Genomic DNA, 18,893 nt, shown 5'->3' with positions numbered 1-18,893 from the left:
CTACCTCCGATGACAGCCTCACGTGATATATGCAGGCTGGCCGGTGGCTGTGCATGGTGTCGCCATAATGGAGCGGTAAAGCAGCAGGCATTATAGATTGAGAGTTAGCAGCCTCATCCATGAATCTGCCCTTAACTGTTCGTCTTTCTTTGTGGCCGTAACGATCGACTGGCTCCCCTCTGTCACCGTATTTCCTCCATCTTCGTTTAGAAGCGAAGATATATCTCTCCATAAAAACCCACACAAAAGAGGGCTGGAGAGGTTCGCCAGAGCCACTGTACAAAAGACTCCGTCCCGCCGGCGGATAATGGCTCATGGAGAGAAGGGGAGCTGATGGTCTGGCCAATGTTGGAAAGGTCCATTCTCGTCCACACAAAGGCGCGCTCTCACTCAAGTCGCTATCAGGATACGATGATGCTGTATGTGCATGTGTGTATCCCTGCCCTCTCCACATTCTCTCATCAAATTCAACCTTCACTCGCGCGCTCTCTTTTTTTTGTTGAGACTCTTGTTAAAAGATGCTAATATAGAAGCCGACAAAGCCCCAGTAGACAGCACTCAGACAAAACACTTCCTCTCTAAAGCAGTTCATCTTTATGCAGATCCCTTCCAAAGGATTTCTAAGTAGGGGTGTCTGTTGAAAAGCTGGATTCTTACTCATGCTGAGTCATTTCCTGATGTCTTTTCAGCTCCGCTTTATGAGTTCGACGGCTGATCACGCTGACGTTTGAGTTATTAATTCCTTCCTCTCGTACCGACTAGAACTGTCATGTCCTCCTTCATAAAGCCGCCATCTTAACTATACCACTGCCTTTGTGTCGTACCTGCAGATAAGTGGGTGCGCGGCCGGGCCATCGACCGTGGCGAGGTGGACATGGGCGCCCAACAGAGTCAAGCCATTCCCCCGGGACTGTTTTGGAGATTTTACATGACGATGCATCATCCGACCTACGTGAAGTTCAACCTTTCCCTGTCACACAATGCACTGCTGGGAGTGTACGGACGCCGGAACATACCACCGACGCACACACAGGTAAGCAAGGCTTCAAGGTCATTCTCCCTATGGCCATTCATTTAAACATCTGTCAAAATGTATTCGGAACTATCAGAAATGTATCTTTGTAAATCACAACAGAAACATGCTTAAATGTTATAAAAAATAATATGCAAGTTTTTGTCATAATAATCAAGATAATACCATTGTAAATACTGTACATTTTTAGGTTTTAGAAGATTTATGAAGTATAGAGCTTAATCTTTATTTATTTTTTTTACATTTTTGTCCACCTTCCCATGTAGATGGTAAACAAAATCATTGAATTTAATTATTCATAAATTAGAGTCACTTGAACATTCAGTGAATTAATGTTTTATAATTAGTAGTATTACTATTTAATTTTACTTTTTACATCACACACATATAGACATTTCTTTCGGTGTGTGTGTGTGTTTACTGAACCCCAAATTGACATTTTCAAGAATGCACTCCAAAAAGATACAATTGTGTGTCCCTGTTTGGATTGCATTACAAATTCTTTGTACATTTTAAAATCGCCCATGTCTATGAAAGTCGTATTGATCAAGAATTATCATTTTACTTAGCTACGCTTCCTGGTAAAAATGGCTTTCTCTATGCAAACCACAGAACAAGGAGGTTAAATAATGCTTTGGATGTGCAAAAATAACTAAAACATTAATACATGCAGCCGGAAAAAAAAAAAATCTAAAGTAGTTAAATTCTCATTATAGGATTTTAGCACTTTCTTTCTCCTGTGGGGTCTCGGATCCCTTTTGGGGTTGAATGGCGCAATCTGGTAGTTAATCTAATGCCACTTTTAACACTCTCTGATTAATGTCTTGGTATGTGTGAAGATGTACTTATCTCCTGCTAAGACTGTTTACTTAAAGCCTTGAGGGGATGACAGGAATATGAGTTGTTTGTGTCTGATACAGGCGAAGGGATGCACATTTAGCACTCAAGTATTTTAAATCCTTGTTAAATCCAAACTAAAATGTTTTAGACATAAAGTTTATTAAAAAGTCAATTGATTAAGTCAAATAAGACTATAGACAGCTGATTTGTGTATCCAAAAAACATATTAAAATGTTAATAAATATTTGAAGATGTATAAGAAATCATTACGTTCTCTCTCGCAATGAGGAGACTGCCTGGGATTTTTGGAAACCTATTTTTTTTTGTGGCCAAAACATTCAGGTGTCAACAACATCTTTCATCTGCTCGGAACATCATGTCCTATTCCTGTTACAGTCTGAGCAGCGGTTGTGCTCTCATAATGACTGGCGTCAGCACTCGCATTAAAGGGCACACATTAGGAGGAGCTGACTATTTCCGCTTCTTGAATAATAATTTGTGTTGGCTTCAGCTTGTGTGTAGTATACGAGCCATGGCTGTAAATAAACTGTTGAGTTGCAGGTTCATGAAAGCACATTTAAAAGGTTCATCCACCTTCTCATGTAGAAAGTAAATGAAATGATTGACGTTGAATTTGCTTAAATTAAACTCACAGAAACATTCCTGACCCAAAATCGGGGACATTTTGTTTCTGTTTAGATATAATAATAAATAGTTTGTATATTCTCCAACATGAATTTATACCTAAAAATCGCCAATGTCTACATCTTCCTTCCTTTATCTTTGAACGATCTTCCTCTCTCTCGGCTTTTCCCTGGTTTTCAGGGACTCCTGTGTTTGTCTTATACAGTATGTCTTGATCTTTTAAAGTATATATTTTAATGTTATTAACTTTGTGAACCTGGTCTAGAAATATGCTTTACAAATAACCTTTACATACTTACTTACTAACTTACTTATTTCTGAAATCTTGAACTGCGCCTCTAGTGTAAGTGTAAGGTACTACACCCTGTAAAGTCCTCAATGTACCTATTATTTCTGACAGTTGTCAAGTAGAATCAGTCAAAGATCATTATTTATAATATAAGTGAACCCTAACTTCGTACTGCTTTTTGAAGGCATAACATTTGGTCGCATTAGTTTAAAAATCAATGTCCCTGTGCGTTGTAAAACTACTTATATGTAGGTGTCCCAAATAGTAGGTTGTTGTGTCGTATATCATTGTTTAGGTGTGTACGTGTGTGTAGGTGTGTCTGTGGGTCAGTGATGCTGTTCTCTCCCTGTAAAATAATTGTCACATATGTGTCTCTCTGCGGGTTATCTACCTATATTTGGCCTTAATGCAACAGTGCAGAGAATAGATAACCTTGTTGGATCAGACTACTATGAAAGGAATGTAGTGAAGAATATGCATTCGGTTGTGATTAAATATCATGATGTTTATTATGATTTGATTGAGGAAGAAATATCTGAAAATTCTACTGAGCTGAGAAGTTTATTCTAAAAGGAACCCAGGGTAGTTCAACTGGGATTTAACATCTGAAAAGTCCTTAGATGAGAATACAACGGACCCTCTAAAATGGCAGGATATGTCCTTCACTTCATTCTAACGGCAAAGCTAGAAAAATCTTTCCAGCTCAGTCAGAAATAAAGGAACTGATATGTCGCCTGTCTGTATAATTAAGCACCTAATTTAGACTAATGGATTGATTGAGTGGATGCTTTAGAATTGACAATGACTCATTAAGCTTGTCAAAAAACCAAACCTGTCGTATCATTCCGCACGTGAGCGTCGATCCTCGCTCGTACGCGGCCCCAGCATATAGCAGACGATTCAGAATCCGCCTCCTATATATTTCAATCCTCAAAGGAGTTTCTCCTCTTCTCAACGCAAACCCCTGTAAAGTATTGTATCTGCTCGCGGTGCATCGGAACCACGCAGTCGCAAAATCAATGCGAGAACATGGTAATGTGTGTAAAGCAGAAGAGTTGACGGTGAGACTCATGTGTGCTGACAGTCTCAGAGGCACCGGGTTTTTTAACATCGTCGCACCTCTGCTTTCACCTGAATGAAGAGGTCTAATTAGCCGCCTCTTTTTTTGACACAAATGCGACACACAACCCTCTGGGGGATTACATGCTCAGGAGTTCAAGAAGGTTTGAGAACAGAGGGAAAGAGAGCAAGAGATCGGCAGGGGTGGAGAAAGAACGGCAGGATGGTTTGAACAGATAAAATAATAGTCGGATCCATTTGAGAATCAGAGTGGCGGAGTCAGGCCCAGAGCGTGTCAAGTTGAACCGTCCCAAGTGGAACGAGCCTGGAGGAGTGTTAGGCTGTCATGGTTGACAATTTTTTACTCATCTCTGCAGATTCATAACTCCCCATTCCCGTTTAATATCCAGATTTAATTCAGTCCGCCCAGGCCCTCGTCCAACAGCGCACAATTGGCGGTTCTGCAAAACTTCACCTAACAATAGGCGCGCATCAGTGCACAGAGATTGGCTCGCAGGACTTACATTAATGCAATTTGTGTGTGCAAATTCCCTCTTGTTCGTTCCAAACACACGCCGATGTCTGATTGTGTTATTCCATTGTGTGCAGTTCGACTTTGTGAAACTGCTGGATGGCAAAGCGCTGCCCAGGTCCTTGACTGATCCCGTCTCGGCTGCCAAATCTCCGCGAGGGCTGCTGCTGAGCGGCCTCCAAGAAACCGGCTTCATCGAATACATGGACCCCGGCACCTGGCACCTCGCGCTCTACAACGACGGACGCAGCCTGGAGCAAGTGCTGCTCCACAGCACCCCCATAGGTGAGGGATGTTTATGCAGTTGGACTGGATATTTCCCATCTTGAGTTTGTCACTCTCCTGTCCTTGACACACTCACGTATGCAGATATGCAAAAAACATTAGTGAATGCCAACTCATTGACATTTGAAGCAAACTTTTCCCTTAACAAGAGTCGGCCTGGCATGGCGAAAGACAGGCTTTGGAAAGGGGAGGACAGCTCATGTCGTAATGACAGGGCTTGCTAACTGCAGCTCATTGCTATGACACACGCGGATGGAAGCGTAAATTGAAGGATGTGAATAATGCAAGAGTACGTGGCTGAATATAGACAAGTGGATAATTACCAGCGCACTTTCTGCACTCCCACAATGTCCAGTAGTCCATGAGGATACAGTAGGTGCATTACCAGGAGGGTTTCATATATCAATGCTTCAGAAAATAAGTCAGATCATTACCGTGAGAGTCTGTAGGTAAATGTATCATTAATAACTCCACAGTACACTCCACTGACAGAAAACAAACAACACACAAATACTGGGTGTCTTTAGATGATGATGATGCTAAGATGGGCTACATTTAATACAGATATACAGATTTTACAAACCATTTTTGCACCACCAACAAGTTATTATTACAGACTGTCCTTCAGTCAAAAAAGTACCTGCAAAATACCAAAGTTAAAGTGTATATAACAAACATATGGACAATTCAGACATTCAGCAAGAAGATGGTATCATACAATAGGTATTTTACTTTTTTCCTGCTATTTTACAGGGATTTTATTTCAGTGAATCCGACTGAAACCAGTGTCTTGGTGTTTTTAGAGTCACAGAGTAACTAAGTAGAATATGAAATGAAAAAATATTTATTCATTTATTCTTTGTGGATGCCTCACAAACCAGACTGGTTTAAGTAATAGTTCACCTGAAATTCAAACTACTCACCGTCATGCCGACTAAGAGTTGGGATTATTTTCAGAGTAATCTGTTCCTTTTTAGAGTTTTAGGCAGAAATGGACATCAATTTGAAGGTAACAAACATAACTCAATTTCCTTCTTCCTGAAACACAAACCTTAAAAAGGTCTGTAATTTCCTTCCCGTGTTGAGTGGTCGACAAGGAAAATGGCTTTAAAAGAAAATGAAAAAGTCTATTTAATTAATCTTGTTTATAGCAGAAGCTAAAAGGCTAAAATGCTGAAAAGACGAGAAACACGAAACCACAACAAATATCGCGAGAGCTCTTGGTCTACTTTCTACACAGTGTTGAAGTGTCTCAACAAGAGGAACCTTACAGACAAGCAGCATAGAGAATATTACGGATATTTTTAAGTTTGTCTTTTTGGATTAAAACAATGTAGGTCCATTTGCAACCGTGAAATGGACAACCATATCTGTCTAAAACTTAAAAAATAATATTGAAAAAATGAGTCGACATGAAGGTGACTAGATAATGAATACATTTGGCCATTGATTAACCCTGAGAAGAATAAAAATTAGTTTGTATGTTTTAACCTTTTAATGGCACATTTAAAGTGATGAGAGGATTTATTATCTCAACAAAAACTATAAAAGAAAACCAATGATGTAACAGAATACGGTCAAGTTTCAAGAGCCTTTATTTTCATTTAACAGCTCTTAAAAAAGACAAGTTAACAAAAATGATATTCAGTCTCCGGCAATAGCACATTTTAAAGCAGCCAGATGAGCATTAAAGTGAAATATTTGTATGTCAGAATTGACCAAAATGATATCTAAATTCTGAACACAAAATCATGCTTTGAAGTTTAACAAAAGGAAGATGGATTTATCTAGTAACATGCACTCTTAAATATAATCAAATCTATTTAACTACTTATTAATGAGTAACAAAAATAAATGATGCCGATAATGATATTAGGAATTGCAATTAAGATTTTACGGACCTAAAAATGTTTTTTGTAATAAGTTATATTCCCGTGTGCATTATATTTGAAAATTGGAGTCTCAAAGGATGAGCCAAGTAAATGTTTGTTTTTTCTGTAAAAACTATCTTCGGATCAACCCAACGTCAAAGTAATAAAAAATAAAAATAAAACATGTTTTATACACACACCAGTTTGAAAAAGTGGTTGTTAAATATTATGCCTCCCATTTTGGGAACCGGTCGTATTATTTGCCAATAATTCCTCTATTATCCAAACAAATACAAACAAAGGACGGGCCAAGACTAGCAGCCTGTAATCATGGGAGATGTTTTGAAATTATAAATCCATTCATTTGGCTCGAGAAGTCATGAGAATGGATTGATGTCAAAGTTCATCTTCCTGCTCATTTACACGACTAACGAGGGTTATGAGCAGACACCACTTTCTTTCTTTTTTTTTTCGAGGCAGAAAAATCTGAGCTCAGCACGATAAATCCTAACAAGAGTGCTGTGGCGGGAGCTTATGCTTTATTGGGGGAAGTGGGGTAGGGGGTGGTTTATGGAGAAATGAGATGATCTCTGTCGGGAAATTGAGCTTTTCTGCGGCAAATAGTAACTGGATACAACAAAGAAACTGAGAGTATAAATAAGAGAATGGCAAAGGACCATTGTACGTAAACTAAAATCAATAGAGCTGTGTATGGCAGGAGAGAGAAAACAGGAGTGTTTCAGTGAAAGAGGCACACGTGTTGTTGTGGTTTCTTTTGTTTAAAACCTTCCTTGTTTTGTATCCACTGTGAATCAAACCTATCTTACAAGGTCTGCAATTTTAAGCTTATCATTTCATGGTGTACTTCTGTTTTGTCATAGTTTTTTCTTTTTTTTACAATTTCTCTCTTTTTATTCGAAATAAAACACGTTATTCCTCCTATAGAGCACATATATAAGCCATGTCCTTGTAGTTTCCAAGTAAACTCCAGATAAATGTTTAAAAGTACTCTCTGTTTTGTCAGGTATGGAGGAAGACTGACACAAACGTATTCATACTGTGGTCACAATGGCTGACAAGAATTAAATGGAAGTTCTAGTAGAGATTATTAAAAGATGAAGGGAAAAGGAAAATGTCACACCATAACATCACCATCTTTTTCTTGTCCCGTTGTTAAAATATGCTTCAAATTTCAATGAAATAGAAATTTAATGACGACCACTTCAATAAAAATTAGATCCTTTTCATCATGAAATAAGTAAAACCATTTTAACAAGCTTCCTTTCTTTCCTTTTTCCGAATCCAGTCCACCAAAAGTTAAGAAACTTGCTCCGAAACAACTTCCTGATAGAGCTTCAGAACGTGATCTCCATGCATTTCGCAGCCAATATTTATACTCCTGATGTTTACATTTATCATAATTTATAATCGCTCTGAACATCTTGCATTCGCTCGATCTAATATTTTTGTTGTTTCTTGCTCACAGAAGCGTTAAACCGACAAATTGCAGCTTTGAAACATACCGGAAGAATGTCACGTTTCATGACAGAAAATGAGTCCTCAGGCCAATTGCTAATTATTGGATGTTAGCAACACTTTCTTTTTTAGATTGCAATACAAGTTCTCATCTAAAATACAGTATATTATTTTCCCTTTTTCTGGTATATTCAGATGTTAGAAATCTGTACCATAAACTGCTGTATATTCTCTGAAGTAGACAAATATTTTGATATAAAATGAAACGTATAATAGATTAAAATGGTGTTTTTTAGTGTAGCCATGATGGTGTTTCTCTAGGTTATACCTGTATCGTCCAAGACCTCTTTCTGTTAACCCTCAAAAACTCAAAGAGGAACAACAATCTGCCAATAAAACTGAAAAATGTAAGATATTTAATATTTAAAAACAAATTTCTCACTGAAATGTGACTCTTTAGGTCAGTGGTTTCCAACATTTTTTTGCACCATGAACAACTTTTTTACTCTGGCATCATTTTCACAGACTTACCTGTACACAAAACTGCAAAAATAAAATAGCATCACCAGCAAAAAAAAACAAACATTAAGTTCATGAAAAATATATATCTCACCAGAGTCAGCAGTAGCCTTGGGCTGGTTTCTCTGCAACAAGATGGTTCCATATATATTTGGATTTTACGATTTTTTTTTTAAGTGTGATTACTGGTTTATTTTTGAGTAAATCTGTCAACAAGCCCTTTTTCGATGTCATGAGTAGGTGCTTCGGAGACAGTTTTTTTTAGAGTTAGAAGTTATACATATTTCAGAAATTAAACAAATTATTTCTTCAGAAAGATTTAGAAAATTTCAATTTTTACCATGCATTGAAGATTAATAGATATGCAAAAGTGTGTATTAACAGAAAATCAAGAATTCAAATTAGCTTCCACCTCCCAACATATTCAATTAATCTCACTACCCTTTCTGTTGGTTTCATATTCCCTCCAGGATTCAAACGGCTGCTGACATTGACCCTGAAACAGAAATCCAATCATTAAGACCCGTAGTTTTAAGAAAAGAGATCATAAATATATTAATGAGTGAATAATAGCATGGTTAATGCGCAGATATTACGCATTAGCTGAGGAGCTGATTTCTTTGTCCATAAAGCCCAGAGGATCATAAAGCATGGCTGAAAGTATACAGGCTCATAAAGTACACCGCAATGATTATTTGACCAATCGGATGACTCGGCTGCGAGCATTCATCGTTTAACTGTGATAACTGAAGGCATGAACGCTTTTCTCGCTGAAAAGCGTTCAGTCGGTGGAAAGAATGCTTGACCACACACACATATTTTCACACACATGCTGGTTTTTATAGTTGAGATACTGGCCTGATAGATGAAGGGCTCGTATCATTGTTACAACCTTCCTCCTGCATCCCCCCGAGCATCCCCCTCTTTATTAAAAAAGAACTTACTGACCTTGCAGATGAGTTTTTGTTCGTCGTCGTCGATTTTTTTGAATTTCCGTGGCTCTTTTTTTCGGACGAGCGTCGAAAAGTACACATGTGTAGAGGTTTGCGAGTCGTCATGAGAGCGTGGGAGGGGAGATGATTGCCACTCGTTCCCTCCATCAGAGTGACTGTGACAGGTGATGGAGGTGAAAATGACTTTGGTTTCTGTAGTGATGCGCTGCTGGGGAGGATGATGCCGCGCTGCCAGGCGACTGGCAGGGCCTGTCTCATTAGCATGTGTCACGAGCACCTCAAGGCAACAGTGTCACTTAATAACTTTGCGTGTGTTTGGGAATGTGTGTCAGCGAGCACGGGACCAGTGAGGGATTTGTCATCCTCGCCGCCCCCCACCACCGACAAGAAGTCAGCCGCGGGACTGCGGCGGAGTCGATCCCTGGTACTGAGGTGCAGGACAGCACAGGGTCAAATAAAGGATGACATCCCTGACACTCATTTTAATTACTCGATCTAGGTTAGAGCGAGAGCGCCTGAGCACCAACGGAACCGGCAGCACAGTTCAATCACAGGCTCTCTGCCTGTCGCACGGGAAGACCTGCACGTGTCAAAGCCCAATGAAATACAGCTTATGTGTGATTTCCCATGTCATGGTGACTTTCCTGAGCCGCTGCATCACAGTCGGTGTCACTTGAATTAAAGTAATGCGTTACTTTATTGCTGTAAGGCAGAAGTGTAAGACATTACAAAAGAAAGTATGATAATAAAGCAGTCGCGCAAGAGTAGCTAGGGAGGAAAAAAGCAAATGTTTTCTTCCGATATGGCCTGTAAACGATTCACAAGTTGTCATACATTTGACAAACCTACTAAGAATCAGGACATTCTGCCTGAATATAACTCACAAAAGAGTTACTGTAAGTTTCATAAACTTTTCCAATAGACCCAAAAACATTTTAACCTACTTCAGAGCAATTTATTTCCATTTTAGTTTTTTTTGAAAACACATCATATAATATTTTTTTGGTCAATACTTTCATTTCTCTTCTGAAGCCTAATCGTTGAGGCACTAGCTTTCATTGTTCTTGTAATTCTATGTAAAGAAAAAAGTCAAATACAAAAAAGGTTATGTTTGTAATCAGGATTTTTTTTTTTACTTGCTCATCCTCACAATGGATTGTTCACCTACTAATAGGAAATTTGAGCTGGGTTAAGGCCTTCATAACAGGATAGGTTACCCTTCTGTCGATGTGCTGTTGAAATAGCAATTCTGCATCATCCTTATCCACATTTAAACCCCTCCTCTAAGTCATTTATCTAAAGCCCAACTTTCCTGACTCACTAAGACGTTGAATTCCTCCTCCCCAAGATGGAGTAAGTCCCCCATCATTTCAAGTTAATCCTTTATAAAGTTCCGCCCAATCTGAAATCTCGGCGAATGAGAGGTTACAAGAGTGAAGCCCATTGGGACGTAAGAATGGGCTTCACTTGTCCTCCAGCCAGCTGTAATCACTCCCCGCTTTGTTTATACAATGAATACCTTGGAGGTGGAGACTTCCGGAAATTATGACACACAGTGACAAACCTTGATGCTCGGCAGAGTCGGCGCTGTTATGGCAAACAAGATTTATTTCTAGAAAAACTAAGTATATTCGGTGGGCGGGGCTTAAGCACATTTTCAATGAAACAAGAGTTTAGTACAAACAGACACATACAAAAGGGTATACAAATAGATGTCCAACATCTATTTAAGACACTTTTAAATCAACACATTAGTTACCCTTTAATATTGCTATCGAAGAGACCATTGGGCTGTAGCTCCATTTGAGTTCATGTGTAATACGTCAAATATTACAGAATATCTTTCAAAATATGATTTTGTCATGAGCCATACAGCAGCTATCATATGTATTTATTTATTTTATTTATTGAAAATACGAAATGTACATTTAAAAACAGAAACAATCTAATGTAACTGTTCTTTGTAATGAGAGAAATGAGTGATTGAATTTTGAATTATTTTAACCAACACTGATCACAGTGACATAAGTGTGTAGTCCATGTGAGTCCATTAGTAAAAGGCTTGGGATCTATAGATTCAGGTCAAGATTTGAATGAGCGAGTGGATCAATCAACAGTTAAGACTGAAGTGCAGCTTTATAACGGTCATTATGAGCCTTGATTAAAGGCCATTGGCATCATTGTTGTACGACACTGATACGGTAGTTCATGGTGGGCGTCACCCATAATGCACTGCAGTAGTTGAAGGTTTCAAAAGTGTATAGATAATTGTAACTACAGCCACAACAACAATAATTAACTGACCTCTTTTGAGCCCCAGAGGACGTACCATCAGGTAGACAAACTGGCTTTTGATACAAGGCTAGGGAGAAAACCTGTTTTCGGGTCAGTTTTACTCCCGCACTATTTTCCACACATTCAAAAAAAGAAAGTGTACAATGGGATCCATTTGGTGTGTCAACATTTACACATCATCATCTTTCAAGAATGATTGTTACGAGAAACGAAAAGTACAACAATTGGATTCATTGGTTGGATTTTATTTGATAGTTCTAACTACCTACGGTTATGGTTCTTAATAACCTATAGCTGCCTTTTAGCACTGAAACATCAAATCATCCATTCAGACATATAATTACATACTGATGGGAGTATGCTGCAATGCAGTACACCATTTGACCATCAGGAGCAATCCCTTCCCAGGGACACAACGACAAAATCATATCTGGTGCTAGGTTTGAACCCACAACTTGTCAGCCCACAGGCAAAACTCTACTGTCTGAGCTATGTCGCTAAAACTTGTAAGTAATCCAACAAGATTAGGATCTAATTTCCTGGGCCTTTCCTAACTTCTAAAAGTCCCTGTGGCCATCCTTACATTATGTACGTTCTTTTATTTCCTCTCCTGCATACTAGCTTCATCGCATTTATGTGGCGATTCTGCTAGGAAATTAATACAGATTAATTCAGTTTCCATTTCCAATTAAACACTAATCCGAATGATATCCAATGTATACTAATGCATGTAACATCATTAATTTTCTCTGTTGACGATTAAACTTGTTCCGTCTGAATTTATCTTTTGTCTCTCCAATCTGTAAAGCAAACATGTGAATAATAGATGACATTTTCTTTCCTAAAAACAAAAAAGGAAAGTAAATGCCCTCCTTTTATATTTCTCCAAAACAAAAACAGAAGTAACTTTAGAGATTTAAAAATCATCTATTATTATTCATGAATATAAAGGAAGCATCTCGATTGAACATTCTAACAGACCAGCTATTTACTCAGTTAACATATTTTAAGATTAAATAGGATCAGGGAATGTTCTATTTTGAGTGAAGCCGGGCGATTCAGCAAGTTTATATAACTCTCCAAAAGCATAAAAGCGTTGGATCTCATTATCCGGCCGGCCGCCGAATAAGATATGACACGATGGACACATGAATGGGAGAAAAATTCCGAGCGGCCGGCGGTGGGCGGCTTATTAATGTCCGGCGTAATAGGGTGAAATACTTTCAGCCATTAGAGGGATATGATGTAACTCAAGATGATGGCGCTGACCGCTGCCATGCTGCGAGGACAGCCGCACTGCAGCCTTCAACACTTGCGCTCCCACAAAGTCATATTTCATGAAGCGCCATCCTCTTCCAAACTGAGCTCTTGTAAACAGTTTGTTGATTAAACTTTGATGTTTGTAAATGTGCGCGCAGTGTGTTTCCAACCTGTAATGCAGCGTAATGTGCTTAGTGCTACTGAGTGTAAGTGAGTGCTTGGCCGTCCCCCAGAGAGTGATAGCAGCTGGATCAAACTAATCTAATACGGGCCTCGCGTCTGGGGAGTCATCCGTTGCTTATCAGATCCCTCATTCAATAACACAAAACCATTGCCAGCGTACACAACAGAAAATGTCTTCCTCCAATTCACAGAGTTTCTTTGTTGCAGAAACGATGGACGGCTGCTCCACCAAGTGCAATAAGAACGGAGAGTGTGTGGCCGGACACTGTCACTGCTTCGCCGGGTACTTGGGTCCAGACTGCTCCAAAGGTAGGAAAATCGTGTTCATTCATGAGGTCTCCATCTTTCTTTTTTGTCGGGCAGAACAAACCAAATGTGTTGTTTTGTCTCTCAAAATGTTGTTTGTGACAACTTGCCCAAGGCCATTTGTAGCAAGACTGCCAGTCTGTTTACTTCTTTTAGAGAAAACTTTTTTTTTTTCTTTTTTTTCTATCACTAAAAAATATGAAACCATTGAATGTTTAGAGCTACCGCTGTGTACTCATTGAACCTCCAATCTTCATTATTACAGAATTGCGTAAGACTTATCCATTGGACTCAGACTTCATTTAGTTTTAAGGGCCACTTAAAAGTTTCTCAAGTGTTTAAATCATGAATGAGTATTAACGTCATTTAACAGAACACGTCATAAACAAATCAGCACCTTTGGTTTTGATTAAAACTCAATTATATTTTTAATTATTTTCTATGAAAACATCACTGCGGGTTTACAGTATATTGGCTCTACATTCACATTCAGTCATCCTTTTCAAAACGCAGTTGGTTATTCATCATGAAGTTGCTCAGTTTTGAAGTAACTACTGTTCTCCACCGTCTGAAATCTCGCCAAACAAAATTACAGTTTAAATTATACATTCTGACATCACTCTGTTGGAGGTTTCCTCCCCTAGAAGCCCTAAATCAGTGAAGTACCTTCATGGTAATCGTGAAACAAAATAAATATTTATGTAAATATGGTGAGAGTTACTTCTGCCTTTAGGTGTTTTTGTAATGTGTAAATTAAGTAGCAAACCTTATTTCGTTATTAATTTTTAATGTACAAAATGGGAGTTTTAGGGGTGAGTTTTAAATTTACGAGAGTCCTTGAATGCAACTCCGTTTTTTGTGACCAATCAGAGCAGAGTGGGCGTGGTTGCTTGGGCGAGAGTTCTTCTCAGCCAAAACAGTGCATTTTAAGTGGCCGGGGTTTAAATGTATTTTCTAATGTAAATATCTTTATTAAATTAGAGTTTTGTGGAAAAAGAACATACTGATGAGTATAATTGAGGTCCTAGAACAATTTAAGAGACCCTTAAATCAGCACATTAGGTGCCTTTTAAGAAAATAGGTGTCATTAGTAGTGAAAGGTTGACAAAGCCTCATGAAACAGGTATCATGATTCAGTGTGTTGGTTTTCTTAAAGACCACTCGATTTCACGGTTTGAAGGAGTTTGTGTCACTTCAGTTAAATATGAAAATTGCTGTGTATGTTATTTTCTACATGCAATAATATGGCAAATTAATTTAGTAGCATTTAAGTTTAAAATAAATTACACATAAACAACATTATGACCCAAAGATTAATGACTGCTGTTATCATCAACTGTCATTTCTACTGTACGTCACTGGCAGACTCCGCTATGCTTGTTATCTCCCTTGGACAATATCACCTTCAAAAACTTGTTTCAGGTTGCTGAGTCTGCATCCTGTGTGGTGCAGCCAGACTGTTTCGCCTTAGACATTTTGATAGCAATGCTAATGCTAATGTTCCATGCCGCCAAGTGTCACAGTGACTGAAAATTTGGTCCTGAGAAAAAAGTATATAGGAAAATTTGACTGATTCTTTTTTTTTTTTTGATGGACGACACAAAATTATTAAAAGAACAATAAAAAGTACATAACATACGACATATAAAGTTTAAAATGAATTAGTCCCTTTAAATCAAGAAGCTATGATGCGTGAGTCCAGAATGTCGGTCCTAGATGAAAGATTGTATTTCCGGTCATGTTGAAATAAAAATCCAAATCCAACATCTATTAAAGATCCAAATTAAAATCTATTACCGGAACACATTTTTAGAAACAGTCTCAATGGTCTTTAATTATAATTATTTAATCATTCATATTTTTCATTTTCCTTTGCCCAACTGTTTCTTCACTCTCATGTCTTTGTGTATAGAACTTTATTATTCCCTCCATCTGGAAGCTGTGAACAAAGAAAAGTTGGTGTTAGATTTGCTGTTGCTGTCATGTGTGTCGTAGGCGTCCGCACCTGGTTAAGATGCGAACAGGTTATTTAAAAATAAAATATTACTGATTTGTTTTCCTGATAATGAAATAACACTAAATGTAACTCATTTTCATTCTTTGAATCCGTTTTACTTCTTATTTTTCTCCCATTGTTTACCAATTTTAGCCTTCTTTTATCTTTTTTTGGGGAGAAATTCTCTGCTGCTGTTGAAACAGGTGATTTGATATCAACACCCCATGATTTATTTACGCTCATCAATTATTCATCACCTCTCTCTCATCCTCACTCATTTGCTTGTCATATTTTCTGTCGGAAAAAGTTTTGGCGAGAGTTCCCAAAAAAAAAAAAAAAACCCTTTAGAATGGAAAAGCTGTGGGGAACAGCATATTTGGATTTTATTAAGGATCAGGGCGAGTCCATTCCTCATGCACCGACACACCTTCCCTTCAGTGCGACTAGCAAGAGAAGAAAAAAATAAAGGTGTTTCTCTCTCTGATGCATTTGAAGTCTGGAGCTGCCGTGACGCTTCCAGCTTCTTTGCTTTAGCTAACCGTTCATTAGCCACACGGCTCTCGTCTTCACCTGATGATAGCCGGTTCTCCCTAATCTTGGGTTTTTCACGATTGTTTTCACGGCGCCGCTCAGAGCAAGTGAGGTGACGTTTCCACGATTCCTCGGCTGCGGCAGTAGCCGGGGCTCAGGTGGTGCTTGAGTAAATTGAAACAGCGTGAGGGATAAGCTCTAGTGAGTGTGTGTATATGTGAATTGGTATGCGCATGTGTGTGTGATGGAAAGAGAGTGAGACAGAGGCTGTTGGAGGATTTGCTGAATCCGCGCACAAGCTGAGATAAGAGAGCGTAGCCCCACTCACAGTGGGTTACTGCGGTCTCGCAGCTAATATACTGCAGCAACCGGATGTGTGTAGTACCGAGGATGTGGTTACCATTGTGTGTGTTTGTGTCTCGTTGCAGATTCCTGCCCGGTGTTGTGCAGCGGTAACGGCGTCTACGAGAAGGGCAGATGTGTTTGTCTGGCGGGCTGGAAGGGGGCGGAGTGCAATGTCGAGGAAGGTCAATGCATTGACCCCACCTGCTCCAACCACGGAACCTGCATCCAGGGTATCTGCATCTGCAGTCCGGCGTACAAGGGGGTCAACTGCGAGCAGGGTAAGGTCACGGGGCTTGAGCTTCACACGGTTACACAAAACATACTGATCCTGTGTGAGTCATGGCAACGCACCGGCTTTATATTAACCCTCAAGAGGTCGTCTGGGGACTTTAGCGCTTTATATAATAACATTCATTAAACATCAGTCGACGGTTGTCATGGAACATGACGTTCTTATATAACATTGATTCAAGTTACACAATCAACGTCTCCTGTTTGAATGCAAAATGGCGTTCAAGGTCTGTTTGCTTTTTTTCCTCAACTAAGAAAAACATGTCAGTGGTCTTAAATATTTTTATTTCTGGCCCATGACTTTATATTCTAAAGGCCTTCCAATTATTTCTTTAAAGAATAAAGAACATTACAATGTTACCATTTATATAGCCTTTATTTGATGTTTAAGATGGAACAGATTTATAACATAAATGAATGAATGAATGCACACACAAACCCATAAAACATAAAATAAATCAAATTTATCTAAGAAAATAGAGCCTCCAGTCTCAGGGTCAGTCTCCACAATAATCAACTTCATAAATATGTATAAGATAAGATAAGTGACAGCCTTGTCTAAAATTGAAAACAAATTTTATTGGAAAAGAAAAGACAAACCTGAAGGTGATTACGATAAATTGGGCCTCCCAAAATCAAAAGACAAAACAATCCAAAGTTTACTTCCTGTTACAGAAAGTTTGGTAAATATACATTTTTTACAAGTTTCGTCAAGTTTGACGACCCTTGCCTGTAATGTCAAGAAATCTCCATGCTAGAATAGAGAGTGACCAACAACAGAAATAAATAAATGTAAGTGACAAAGAAGCAAAAATATAGATAAAATGTAATAAATAAAAACGTTTATCATTGAATATCTTTTTAAATAATGTGTACAGTGAAATAATTGTATTTTAATTAAATTTCATTTCAACTTTAATCAAAAAAACATGTTTTTACATAACATTTCAATTGTTATATTATGGAATAAATAAAATATGTTCTTATATTGATAATAATCTTTAAAATGTGCCAATCATACAATATTGTCTATGTGATAAATATCCCATTAAAACACATTCACAAACTACTTGTGTATAAATGTATATATTGGTTAATTAGGACGTCCATCATGCTCTGAATAGAAAAGTACAACAGCGACAGAAACTGTAATAAAACACATTTCTATCCATAAATTTATTTAAAAATATATATGTTAGGATTAATTTAATGAAAAAAAGTTTAATATTTTATGAAGTTTGTAGTAATTTAATGAGAAAATCAGCAAAAAATACATACATATTTGGAGATCGGTTGTAAAAAGCAAATTTGTTACCTTATGGTTGTAAGGACTATTTAATAATACTTACAGAAACTATAGACTTTGATCACGATCTCAGATCAACAGATGTCCTCCACACACTGAAGTGTCATCTTCAAAACAACATCTGGACACCCTCTCACATATGACTACCAACTCGTGGACATCCCACCGCCGTCCAACAAAACATCTTCTTCCAGTTGCGGCTCTCTCGTGTAAAACCGGCCAATAAATTAGCGAGAACAAACACGGGCGTGATTATTTATCGTGATGTTTCTCCCCGCCATTAACCGCCGACACAGCTGCTCCGGAGACGCCGTTGTTGATCCCGGTCTGAAGAGACCAAATCAGGTGTTTGACCTTGAGTGAGCCCCAGCTTTTGGCTCCGGCTCTCGGGCTGTAATTACACACACTAACTCTCCGCCACTGCATAGCACGGCGCACAACACACACACACACACACACACACACACACACACACACACACACACACACAGAGAATAACCCATTTCACCCCTTATCAAAGCTGAGTTCTAAGTGTCCTATGAAGTGTAATGTTGTGGAACAGATACAGGGATTGTAGCGAGGGTGGTTAACTCCTGGATGGGATGCAAAGAACACTGCTTTCATACTCGCTGGGCTGATGATTGTAATGAGGGTCTACCCCCCCAACCCCCCCGCATGCCCCACCCCACACACACCCTCCATAACTAAGGGTGTGTATTGCGCAAGATTTTTCGATACGATACAGGGGCAACGATACGATACATCCCGATATATTGCATTACTGTAAGAACAATAATATATATTAGTAGGATTATCTGATATATGTTTCTCAATGTGTCAGGTTAGGAGACTGACCTTGAGCTGAAACTCAATGAAAA

General features: G+C 38.6%; 1 protein-coding gene across 2 annotated transcripts in view; it reads left to right on the top strand.

The window, feature by feature from the left end:
• tenm1 (teneurin transmembrane protein 1) overlaps positions 1–18,893 on the top strand; it is a 277,797-nt gene that overhangs the window by 154,530 nt on the left and 104,374 nt on the right. For both annotated transcript variants that reach the window (XM_087799099.1, XM_087799098.1), the window contains 4 exons: positions 831–1,033; positions 4,476–4,683; positions 13,448–13,549; positions 16,502–16,696. In XM_087799099.1, the coding sequence (XP_087655225.1) occupies positions 831–1,033; positions 4,476–4,683; positions 13,448–13,549; positions 16,502–16,696 (708 nt within the window). The remainder of the gene's footprint in view (positions 1–830; positions 1,034–4,475; positions 4,684–13,447; positions 13,550–16,501; positions 16,697–18,893) is intronic.

Source organism: Callionymus lyra, chromosome 9, assembly GCF_982586985.1.
Source record: "Callionymus lyra chromosome 9, fCalLyr1.hap1.1, whole genome shotgun sequence".
Lineage (NCBI taxonomy): Eukaryota > Metazoa > Chordata > Actinopteri > Syngnathiformes > Callionymidae > Callionymus > Callionymus lyra.
Note: the sequence above shows the minus strand (reverse complement) of the source record. Positions and strands in the feature narration are given on the sequence as shown.